Consider the following 12,768-nt stretch of genomic DNA (forward strand, 5'->3'; position numbering starts at 1 on the left):
TGGGTACAGGAAGGAAAAACATTTGCTTTTTATAGCATAAGCCTCCACATTTTGTACCTTTGAAAAAGTTAAAAGTTCTATACCGAAATTAAGGATCAAATTTTCGAGGTCGACGTTGCTTAGCTTTTCACGTGGAAAAAGGGTTGTTTTCTGTCACTACATTTTATTCGCATTTAACTTCTTGACACGAGTTAAAAAAAGATACGAATCCGTCAAGTGTCGAAGAGACCACATCGGCCTTCTCCCACACTTTTTTTGCCAATTCGGAGAGGGAGGCCTCATGCCAACCTGCAGGCTGGGCTTGAATAGGTTGCAAAATGGACGTGACTGGATTGGGACTCTTTTGATGCGCCCTGCATGTATGGATCCTCTTTGGAAGAAAAACCTCGGTAGACATCGGCCTCTCGTTTACGCGGACTTTCTGCATTTGTCCAAAACACGAATCATAGCTCGACAAAATCTACCTGATTTGCCGCCAAAGCGTATTTAATTGTTCCATGAGGTATAGAAAATCAGACAACTGGTCGCAAATAAAAGAAGTTCTATTACAGGTGTGCGTTTTAAAAAGCCTGCAGTTTTACATGGAAATGTCCATCTACGATCGATTATCCTAGCGCTCGGGTTTTATTCACCCATCCGTGCTTGTATCAAAGCCGTGACGATGGCACATGAAAAGGATCTTGAACTAAAAGTTGTTCAGGGGTGCTCATAATATTCCTTTTATTCACTTACACCGTGCAAATTAAGAAGTTATTTTAAGCAGGTCGACACCTTGGTCGTCAACGACGACCCGATTGAGTTTCAAAGCACTATAATTATATGCTTTAACTTTATTTTTTTAGTTTTGTTCTTTCTTTACGACAAGCAAAACTGAATGAACTCACATAAATTAATTTAAACACAAATCGAATCTTCGATTTCTTATTTTCTACTGGTTGGCTTCCTAATGAGGCAGCAGAGAAGCTTCCGAGGTTTTGTCCTCGTATTTATAATGGATAATGGTGTCCGTTTATGTTGATTCCTAACTGTTGTAGTTTACAGATTTTTAATTTATGGCTTGCCCAGACGTTGCAGAGAAGCCTCGGTACTGTGAGAATTGTCTCTGGTAGTGTCAGAGCTACAGTTGAATAACAATAACTGGAACCCTCAATAACGCAAACCTCCCGCTAACTCGAACCTTTTGTCGATTCCGCTCCAGGTCATTTTCTAACTAATTTTACCCTCGATATATCGAGCCCCCCGATTACTAACCTTCTTTTGCTATTTCCTTTGAAGGTTCGAGTTATCGGGATTCAACTGTACGTAGCGTAGACATTGCATTGTGCGTTTACTTGATTTCTTACCAAGCCCAAGTTAATAATTTTTTTTACTAAGAGTTTCCAACTATGTAGCCTTCGACGCAGTCATTAGGGCGATCGTGTTTCAACGATTGCGTGGGAGGCTACCGGCTATGTTGCTGTTGACAAAAATATTGTCTTTAAACAATTCTATCGTAAAAATGCGAAGAACCAAGACGGTGACATAATAAAGAGGGAATATTTCTTGGCCATATTTCATGCGCATACGCGTTTACTTTTTAACTGAAGTCCCATCGTCATTTGTGGTGGGGCTGCACAAGTCCAACACGAGCTCCTTTTTGTGAGTGCCGTTATTTTTCTTCTGGGAACGTTAAGAAGAAATGTCCCGGTTCGGAGATAAAATTTATACTTTCGGGATACGTTTAACGGATAGGGACTGAGAAAGTGCTTTATTCCTACTTATTCAGATTCATTGTTCGGCCTTGTCTCGGACGAACTATCCTGTACAGCTTTGGCTGGTTATAAATATGGAAAATTTATTCTTACTTATTCGGACTTTTTGCTCGTTATCTTAAGCTGCGTTCACATTTAACCCGAAACATGTTTCAACGAAACATGTTTCACCTAAACATGCTTGTTATCGCATTGTTCACATTAGGTGTCAGTTTCAAACACGTTTCATGCGTGGTGTGTAATTTATGCGGTTTCACGGTTATTGCATAAATCTTTACACTTTTACCGTAAAAATATAGCTCGAAATTACAATAATCTTTCTATTGAATCTTTGTTTTTCTGTCTATTTTCAAGTCCTTCGATGAAGCAGGGTTTTCAAACGTTTAGAAGAAGACAGTATTGTCAGAATTTTCGCTATCATTCGATAAAAGAAGACTTTAATTTGTGAAGTTTGTTTTCGCATTGCAATGCTGCAACGGCTGCGCGCTTGTAGCCACCGTCGTAAACCTTCGTGCGGGGGGGATATTCTGCCGAATATTCTGCTTTCTATCCATCACCGATAATTCATATTGTATCGCTTTATTAGCCCATATTTTAAATAAACATTTGATCATATAGAAGGCCCAAATTTGAAGCTTTTGGGCACTCGCCTCCTCACCACATGTCCGCCATTTTTATTTTGTTTAGTCTGATCATGATTGAAACTACCTCTAATCATGATCAGACTAATCATGTTTCAATCATGATTCGCGCAATAAACTGCCTGATGTGAGCACTTTTCACAACGGAACATGTTGCATTCGTGATCAGACTAATCATGTTTTGGCCTAATGTGAACGCAGCTTTAGACGGACGTTTTTTTTTTTACAGCTGTGGCTGCTTATAAATAAGAAAATTAATAAGCTCAGAAACTTCTTCCCATAGCTGCATACACTCCTATGCGAAAAGGCATTTGCCATTTCAATAATAAAAAAAATATGTGTCAGAAAGTTTAAGTAGTTGTAACCTACCCAAGTCATTATGGTCGATTTTAAATAGACCCCTCTTAATAACTAACAGTAGATGGTCGTTCTTAAATTCCTTCTCATGCAAAGAGCGATGAAAAGTTTGTGTGCCGTTAAAAGCGTGCACGAAAAGGTAAATTTGAGACAGACAGAGCTGGTAGGCAAGGACCAAACAGAAACTGTCATTATTGTAGACTGAGATATAGGTAATGTAGATCTTAGCAGTCTCCTTTTTACAAACCTAAGATAGAAAATGGAAATAGGAACACTTACGCCCGATTTGCGCTGATGCGACAAACAAGCAAACAACACATTATTCGCACGCAATTTCAAACATTCGTGATCAAGTGACAAAGCCGCTCGTCGAAAGCTCAACAGAAACTGTAAATATTGGGTCTCAGCTGTTCACGTTTAACAGAACTAAGCATGACAAGGCAAGTGGGAAATAAAGGACCAATTAGTTTCTTTTTGGGTTGGTGTTACAGACAAAACATTAATTGCACGCAATTTCAAACCTGATTCATAATCAAGAAGCAGAGCTCGTGAACAAATGCCTAACTATCATTATTGCCGACTGAAATATACAAAATGTAGATCTCAGCAGTTTCCTTTTAACAAATCTAAGAAAGGCAAATCAGGTCGGAAACAAATGGCCACTTATGCTCTACTCACTTTGTTGTGACAAACAAATTTATAAATTGCACGCAATTTCAATCATTCATGATCAAGTGACAAAAGTTGTTAGCAAAATCTCAACATAAACTGTCAATATTGGGTTTCAGCCGTCCCCGTTTAACAAATCTGATAATGGCAGTGCATGTGTGAAGTAAAGGGCTACTTAAGCTCTATTTGCGTTGTTGTGAGTAATAAACACATACATCGCACGCAATTTCAAACATAAATGACCAAGCTTAGTGACACAGCCGATCGGGGCAAGGCTTTACAGAAACTGAGAATATGATAGTTTGAGATGTAGACCATGTAGATCTCAACTGTAACCTCATAACAAATCTAAAAAAGGCAATAGAAGTAGGAGATAATGGACCACTAAGGCCCTATTTCCGTTACTGTGACAAACAAATACTTAAATCGCACGTAAGTTCAAACGTTCGTGATCAAGTGACAAAGCAGGTGGGCAAATCTTGGCAGAAACTGTCATTATTGTAGACTGAAAACGAGATAGTGTAGATCTCAGCTGTTTCCTTTAAACAAATCCAAGATAAGGTAAAACAAACAAAAGATTAAAGTACTCCTACAACCAATTTGGGTTGAAGTGACAACTCCATTACCCTGCAGAAAACGTGAGATCAAGTGACGAAGGAACGGACGATAGTAAATATCCAAACAGGAAAGAACAAACCTAGCTGACTTTAAGTTGTGCTTTCCTTTCATAGACATACTTCTAAACCAAAGTTTAGTTTTGATATAAAGCTACCCTAATTTTGACCATGTTGCGTCCTTAATATTTACATGAGAAAAGGGAATCAATGGAAGCATGTATCGCTTGCTCATATTGAAAATAATTCCCAGAAAAAAGGAAATCGAATTCCAGAAAAGAACGTTTACAAATAAAGTTTAGCTTCCCCACAAGCAAACGGCCGTGCTTAATTGGCTCAAACGAGAAAGAGAACGTTTTATTCTTCTAAGGAAGAAACTAAAAAAATGTTTAGTCTTTGTACAACGTGCGGGTATGATAAGAGTTATTTTCGATGTCGCGAGTAGCATGTGGAAGTGCTCTGATTCATATCCACAAACAAAAAAACTGACCTAGTTTACTTGCAGTTAATTTCATGCACAACATCTAGAAAGTTACATTGAACCTGTTTTTTCTTTGATAATTGGAAGCGCTAGAGCGTTCCAAGCCTCGAAGTTCGCCCGAAGTTAATATTTTGACGTTCAGATTGTACCAGGGATTCTGTTCCGATGATTATGCGGAAACTTGAGGAGTCATGGAAAATGCTATCATAGGCTTATTACAGAATTTTAAACGGAATTTAGCGCTCGTTTTTTTTTCCTTTAAGAGCACTTTTACCCAAAAAGTAGTGTTTAATAAATAGTAACTTCGCGCAAAACTAACGAACATAACTTCTACATATTGACATGTTTATTATTTCTCGATAAATTGCGTATACAAAGCGAAAGTTTTTTGAAAATCGAGTCAGCAATGGTGAAATTATTAAAGTTTTTAGACAGGCGTTAAACTCGTCATTTATTTCGATCGAGTCGCCTTAAAAACTGCTTAACGTTTTTATTGATTGCGAATTTAATATTATTATTGTACTTGGGAATCGATATTTGCAAGTAAAAACGGGAGAAGATAAAAAAACGTTCTTTAAAAAATATATCTGATGTATAGTCAGGTGTATAAGCAATGTCTTCAATCAGACATCCTCGCTAAAAGCAATTATACTTCTCTAGTCCATGTTTACAAACACACACGCTACGTTCTCAAGGCTGTCAAAAGAATTTCTGGCAGTTAAAGTTAGTTCTCAAGTTATGGTAATACTTAAATTTTTATAACGGATAAAGCCCTTTTATTTTTTTTCGATCATCTGCACACATTCTGGATTTCTGGAACAGAACAAAAAAAATCAGTATCACTGTCTGTGAGAAGCGAACACAGCACCCGTGTGTCTTTGTTTATTCAGATGGAACCACACTCAGAATGCTAGACGTGTTTTACCCAAGTGAACCAAAGCTGAGAAAACAAAACGTGACTTAACGAAAAGTGGAAGTCTTTATTCCATATGACAGGTTCTCGAATAAAACAAACAGTTGAACGCATATCAGCGATAGCTGTTCAAGGCGAAGCTCATTCAGTTTTGGAGAGCGAGAGGTGAGTATAAGAGAACCTCAGTGCAAGTGTTAGTATGAAGTTAGGTTTTTATTGTCCACTCGTTTTAAATGCTTATCGCATCATTTTCAATTTTCTGTTTTGCTTTACCGTTTAGCTTTCAACTCTGGCGCTGAGTTACTCAAAAATGTAAGTGATGAAGGTATATGACTGGTTTATATGTGTTTAACCATTTCCCAAAACAAATCTGCAAGGGCGAATAAACACTCGGAGGGCTTAAAATACATAACTGTGCTATTTAGCGTTTTCCTCAAAGAACATTTTTTTTTAATTTTTCGTGATGCGGTAAATAATGATGTTTTCGTCCTAAGCTTGCAATTTTTTTATTTCTGCTTTAGATTTTACGTTTTAGCTATGTGATTTTCTTATGTCGTACAGCTAGAAAAAATCCTTCTTTTAGTGTGAGTGGTGTCATGACACTAACTGCACAATCGTCGTGCTCGTGTACTGCTCTATTCGTCGTGCAATATTTCGCTTTTTGAAAAGTTTCGCTGGTCCATCTTTTGGTGTTGGCACTTAAAAACTCTGCTGAGATTTTCATTTCATTTATGTTGTTTTGAGTCCAGTACGTCCAACTACCCTAAATCACTGCAAAATTGAATCGCGCATCAAAGCAGATTGATAAACCCGATGTCGGAGAGCGGAATCATACTTTGTTTGCATGTAGTCAGATAAGAAAATAGTGAAAACAGTGTTAGAAAAAGGGTTTCATTCCAAGAATAAGGTAGCAAGCCTCCCTATAAATTTTCTACTCAGTTGTCACGATAAATTTAAATATAAAAATCACGACTTTTCACGATAAATTTAAATTAAAAATAAAAATCACGACTCTGCACTTAGAATAATTTAAATTAGACACCATAACCGCCTCGAGCGTGCGCCGCAGAGATCGGAATTTTATATATGATTGATTTTTATACTATGTGAATAGGACTTTTTATTGTATTTTATATATTTTTTAGTATTTTTAATTCATTTCTAGCTTATTTTATACACGACCCCACGAGCTACTCAGCTTTAAATTTTTATCGTGTCAAAATAAAGGTTACTTACTTCAGTTACTTAGTTTACATGAAATCTAAAAATGTTGTGCTTTGGCGCTTATACCGATAAACGTCTAGTGTGTGGCAAAAGAACCAACACTTTTCACGATAAATTTAAATTAAAAATAAAAATCACGACTCCGCACTTAATGGAGTCTATCATTTAACTCTCACACTGGCTTTGATATATTACATCTAGAAACCTAGTGACAAATGTAATTTTCACTTTAACTCCTTTTATTGATTTCAGATTATCAGCAAAATGGAGCTGAAGGCAGCTTGGAAGACGTTGTACCTTTTACTGATTTTCTTTACCGTTACCTGCTCAAAGACTCGAGGTACAGACATTTTTCGTAGTTTTGGTTGTTGCTACATGTAGTTTAGGTCACAAGGAGGATTTAAGAAAATGAAAAACATGTTACAATCCATCTTTATCTTAGACTTGCTTGTCAAAACCTTGAGGGTGGGGTGGGGGAGGAAAGGGAAGATCGTATTTCCTTGCTACTTTTGATCTTAAATTCTTGCAGTGTGATTGCTTGAACCGGGTTAAAAATTGACCGATCAATCAAAACGTTTATTAAGGTATCAGCCGCTCTTTTGAGGACCGTCCGCGCGTGGATCGCTCTAGCGCTTGATACAAACCCTACAAACCACGCATTTTCTGAAAGCTTGACAGTTCTAGGTTATGGATTATTTCTTTAAAATTGCATAAACGTATAGCAAATGCAAAATTGAGAAGTTTATTAGACCTCTTTTAGATTGCCAATTTCTGCAGCCTCCTGGGATTCCCTTGTAAGCTCATTTGCCATTTCACTCTTGTCTGCTCTCAAGCTTTTCTTTACTTCCTTTTTCTTCTCATTTTGTTCTATTCACCTTTTTCTCATATTTTTTATTTTTCATTTCTTTCTTCAAGTTTGCTCCAACTTTTTACACTTATCCGAGTCTCGCTCTTTCTTTGTATATGACCAAAAACTGACTTTGACGTTTCGCTGTAAGCCTTCTTCTCTCTCCGACTCTTTTGGCATTGTGAGTTTCATCGTTTTCTGTTTCATCTAACTCAGTTCCCGCCAGCAGCTAAATCTGTTCTTAAGCCCTAAGATAAATATCATCTTAAGCTTGCTCTGCTAATATTTCCATGCGGTCGTCTCGCCTTGCTTTCTAAGTGGATGCCACCCTCCTTAAGGTTTTTTTCAAAATTTTGTAAATAGAATTTTCTCTACAATGCTGACACTTTCAGCAGCTGTTCATTTAGGGACGAACCATTAGAAAAGTGATGGGGGTGGGGAAAATATATATAAAAAAATCATGCAAGGGGAAATGCCAAGAAAAAATATTCGTGCAAAGGGGAAGGCAAAGAAAAAATTCATGCAGAAGGAAAGTTCCTATTAAGCACTAAAAACACCTATCATTTTACAATTGATGAGATCAACGTTTTCGACGAATTAATCAGGGGGAATGCTGAAAATAGCGTTTCCGAGCCTAGAAATTTCAAAATTTTCTGGGGGAGCATGCCCCCAGACCCCACTACAGTCTAGCGTCTCCAGCGCTCAACTTCTAGTTTCATAAAAGCAAATTACATTCAACCTGGCCTCCCGACAGACAAAACGTTTCTTCCCTTACCCCAATGGTTATTGAAAATTCACTTTGGCTATTTGTGGCTATTGTATAAAAAACTTTGACACCATCATCAGTAAGACATCTCGATATAAATTGCTGTTGACAAGCGCATAGAGTAAGAAAAGAATCAGTATAACATGGTATAAAATAACAGCAAATGGCATTCGATTTTAGCCATACTAATGAACAAAGATGGACTTTAAGGGACTAGTCAATAAGTAAGGGGGGATGGGGTGGGCTGGGGTAGAAAGGGGGTGGGTCATGTAGTTCGTAGTTTTGATCTGCACATAGGAGGTTGGACATCTAAGTGACATTAAACTGTTATAGTTACAAGAAAATCCCCAGTGGTATTTAAAATTCTTTACGCGAGCAGATTTAGATGTATTTCTAGCGATTTCAGAAGGACGAATATAAAAATTTCCTGTTGGAGCATGGGCCCCGGACCACCCTAGATGCATTCGGTCTAAAGACAACTATTTGTCTAAACAGGAACCTGTCTAAAAAAATTCGAACAGAGGGGTACACCCGCACAAAAATTCCTGCACAAGCAATGGGCGTAAAAAATTCTTGCAAGCCGAAAATCCCCCCCCCCCCATATTTTTTCTAATGGTCCGTCCTTTATCCCTTGCGTGAATTGTGATATGTCAATCATGTGTCAATAATTATAAGCAGGTCCTGCAAATTCGCCTTTTTCTACATTTTTTTTATTTTTCCAGTTTTTTGAAAGAGAATTGCACGATTTGATCATTTTTGCATTCCATAAGCATTCTGGCTTGATTTTGCATAATTTTCTGTTATTTTCTGACTTTCTTAAAAAATAATGAAATCCAAGATGGCGGATCCAAGATGGCGGCTATACATCACGCTATATAATGACGTCACCTGACGTCATATGACGTCACGTGACGTCGCAGCAACCAAAACATTAATATGGACACCCCGTTAATACGGACAATTTGGCATGTCCCATTGGTGTCCGTATAAACGGGGTTCCACTTTATTGAAATATTTCTGAGAAAAAACAAAACTTTGGGTGACGTCGTTCCTAGCATAGTAACAGCTTTATTGAACAAGAATTGCACCGTTTCCCGGCACCGCTATGTCTTCAAAGAAAAGTGCCGGCTTTCTTCCCTACCCCCTGGTGCTTTGGAGCCACTCCGTTTACGCCCTCCATTTGGTGCCCTATATATAGTTATTATGATGTCATGTCGAGGTGTCCTCTCATACACCTCTGCTTGTTTTTTTCGCTCTAGAGCTGCAGTTTAAAAGTACTTTGCTAGTTTATAAAAGCAATATTAACCCTCGAACGTACAAGCAAACTCAAACCCCTACCGTCGTACAAGGGGCGGGGGAAGTGATGGGGGGGGGGTGCATGGAACCCCTCTCCAGACATTTCGTTCTATTAAAGCACAGCGCAATTATCTTGTACTCAGTAAAGAGCCCTTTGCTTTCTCTACCAGACGACATAATTTTCGTTGGCTGTGACGTAATATGATGTCACGTTGCGTCACGTCACGTCACGTTACAAAATTAGAGCTGGAATCTCCTTTGAAACGTACGCTCAATTTGTCGATTTTTTTTCCGAGAAAAAAAAACCAAAATATATTTTAATGCAGCGTCTTACCCATAACTGAATTATAACGCTTAGAACGTCAATGTCAACGCTTACCAGAAAAGGAACTTAGGTCTTTAACAGGTAACATGCAGCAGGCAAAAAAATTACGTACATCATGACGAACAAAGGTTGGTCAAAAATACCAGTCATGCTATAAGCGAAATGAATTGGTTCAATATAAGATTCCCTATGACATTGGACGGCTCTTCGCTCGCCTCTATATTGAGAAAAAAGTCAAGTGTAAGCAGTAAAAATTAACGTTGATCAAATTTTACTTCTTTTTAGCGCTCACTTTGAAGGCTGGAAAAGACAACGTGACTGCTACTGCACCATGGCTGTTTTCGTGTAAAAATATATCTTTTGATAAATCCTTCCCTGCCGGACGGCAAGTTTACGTTTTTGCCTCAGTAAGTCATAGTGTGAAAAGTCCAACACCTCGAAATGGCGCTGCAGTTTGGGTTGAGAATGTAACGGCAAGAAGATTCACGGTCTGTGTCCTTGAGTTTGGGGACGGGTCCAACGGAACAACTGAAATCAACTGGATCGCTATGCAGACTGTTCCTCGTGGATCGCAGCTGGGAACTGCTTTCTTAAGAGCTTGGAATGCTGAGACCAAATGCCAAAAGATCTATTTTGAAAAGGTTAGCTGTGAAATGTTGTCATTTTTAAGTTGTCCTTCTCGGGCATGATAACGTAAATGAAACTGAAATGGTTACTATTTATTGATAAACATATTAAAAATATTTAGTCAAGCCTTAAAGCTGCTTTGTCAACTAAACGTTTCGTCACTGTAAGAGGGTTTATTATATTTCTTTTAATTTGAGGGCCATTTAACATGCGTAAATTTGCCTAATATTTTTAAACCTTATATAACCTTTTGGAATAGATCTCTACTGATTGACAAAACATGAGCCAAATTTGAATGTTAATTAAAAGTGTATATGACACAGTTTTTTTTGCCTGATCGAATGCACGTGGAATGCTGATGGGAACATCGAAAAAAGTAATTCGAAATCTCTTTATTTCAATGCGTTTTCGCGCTCTAAAATAGTGAAATTTCACTTCCGGTTGGGTCCAAAACCGCGCACATTGGGGAGCTGGGTTTATTCTGCTTTTGACGTCATGGCCGGTCTAGACCCAGCTCCCCACTGTGCGCCGTGACGTCAAACAATAATGCGCTCAGTGATACACTCAATAACCAAACAAACCGAACATGGAATTTTAAAGCTGCGACGGCATAGATTTTAAATCGCTAAAATCACAACAACACGTGCGCTACTTCTAAATTCGTTTTGAGCCTAATACGTCAAGATAAAAAACCGCCTTTTCATTTTACCTGTATATTTGCTGATATGATATGATAGCTTTTTTTTCACACGCTGTTTCCATCGGCTTTTCTAAAAAAAACTATTATTACACTTGTATCCCTCTCGACTTCAGATCATTTATAAACTTCCAAGCTTTTAGCTTTTTTTTCGGATTTCCGGGCTTCCGGCAACCCAGCCGCAATCTTCCTTTGAAATTCCCTGTTCAGTTTGTTTGGTTCTTGAGTGTATCACTTGTTTGACGTCACGGCGCCCAGTGGGGAGCTGGGTCTAGACCGGCCATGACGTCAAAAGCAGAATAGACCCAGCTCCATACTGTGCGCGGTTTTGGGCCCAACGGGAAGTGAAAATATTGCGTCCCGCGGTGAAAAAAACGAGATTTCGAATTTCTTTTTTCGATGTTCGCATCAGCATACCACGTAGATTTGATCAGGCAAATAAAAAAAACATCTGTCATATACACTTTTCATTTTCTATTCCCGCGCGCGATCGAATCGGTCAAATTTTGCAGCATTTTGCATGAATTCAGTGACCCCAATTTTTTTAAAATTTCTGACATACGCAACCTGTAAACTAGCAGTGGTGAAAGTGAAAGAAAAAATTGCAATGTTGGAAGATTTTCGCGCGAACGTCCTTAAAAGAAGAAATAATAGAAAAAGTGCGCTTATTGCTGATAACATAAAACGGATAGGAAGGGGGAAAAGGAATGCGTACTATAGTATTGTACGGTATTAATGGTATTAAAGTATGTAAAATGAGAAGTGTGAGTAGAGTGGTCTGATTATCCCTTATTATCTCTTCGTTTTTTAACTTAATCTAATTATTCTAAAACATACATGCATTAACTAACGAACACCTGTTTCAGCGTTTCAAGACTCTACCGACCGTGTTTGTGACTGCTAGTCACCAGTCTCCCAACAGGCCGCAAGACGCTATGGCAGTTTGGGTGGAAGATGTGGAAAATAACAACTTTAAACTTTGTTTCAGAGAAACAAAGATTTTCGGTGGAACACATAAAAGCATAAAAATCGTAAGTGAATAAAATTTTGTTTCTTCGTGAGTGATAAGCAAGGAAAATTAAGGTTGGATTTATTTCCAACATACGCATAGAGCCGTCGCATTTACCCGTTGTTTTTTTATATATTTTTTTCTTTGCTCGAAAAGTTTGACGGGCAAATGCGACGGCTATTCACGTATGTTTCAATTAAATACGCCCTGAATTTTGCTGGACAATTCTTTACAATACACATATTGTACTTGTTCTATTTGTTTATTTTTACATTTTATAAGAATTCTGGCATTTTTTTGTTTCATTTATTTGTTATTTTCTGACTTTCTAAGGAAATGGTAAAATCCAAGTTGGCAGATCTCAGAAGTCATATGACGTCACAGCCAACAAAAATTATGTCAACTTGCAGAGTAAGCTAAGGGCTTTCTACAGAGTGCAAAATAATTTCGCTGCCTTAATAGTAAGAAAATCCTAGGGAGGAGTTTTATCCCCCACCCTTGTACGACGGTGGAGCTTTGATTTTACTTGTACATCCGACGGTTAACACCCT

The 12,768-nt window shown here is 38.1% G+C and overlaps 4 protein-coding genes across 4 annotated transcripts in view; all 4 read left to right on the top strand.

Annotated features, from left to right (window-relative positions):
- Positions 1-12,768, top strand: part of LOC144666224 (uncharacterized) — a 249,082-nt gene that overhangs the window by 159,630 nt on the left and 76,684 nt on the right. The window lies entirely within an intron of this gene.
- The window catches only part of LOC144666228 (uncharacterized), a 168,437-nt gene that overhangs the window by 79,091 nt on the left and 76,578 nt on the right, over positions 1-12,768 (top strand). The window lies entirely within an intron of this gene.
- The window catches only part of LOC144666258 (uncharacterized), a 193,538-nt gene that overhangs the window by 4,287 nt on the left and 176,483 nt on the right, over positions 1-12,768 (top strand). The window lies entirely within an intron of this gene.
- On the top strand, positions 5,711-12,251 carry LOC144666277 (uncharacterized). The gene is made up of 4 exons (XM_078527693.1): positions 5,711-5,738; positions 6,903-6,990; positions 10,170-10,525; positions 12,075-12,251. The coding sequence occupies exons 2-4, from the start codon at positions 6,915-6,917 to the stop codon at positions 12,249-12,251; spliced, it is 609 nt and encodes a 202-aa protein (XP_078383819.1). The 5' UTR covers positions 5,711-5,738; positions 6,903-6,914.

Source organism: Oculina patagonica, chromosome 9, assembly GCF_052425735.1.
Source record: "Oculina patagonica isolate OP01 chromosome 9, crgOcupat, whole genome shotgun sequence".
Lineage (NCBI taxonomy): Eukaryota > Metazoa > Cnidaria > Anthozoa > Scleractinia > Oculinidae > Oculina > Oculina patagonica.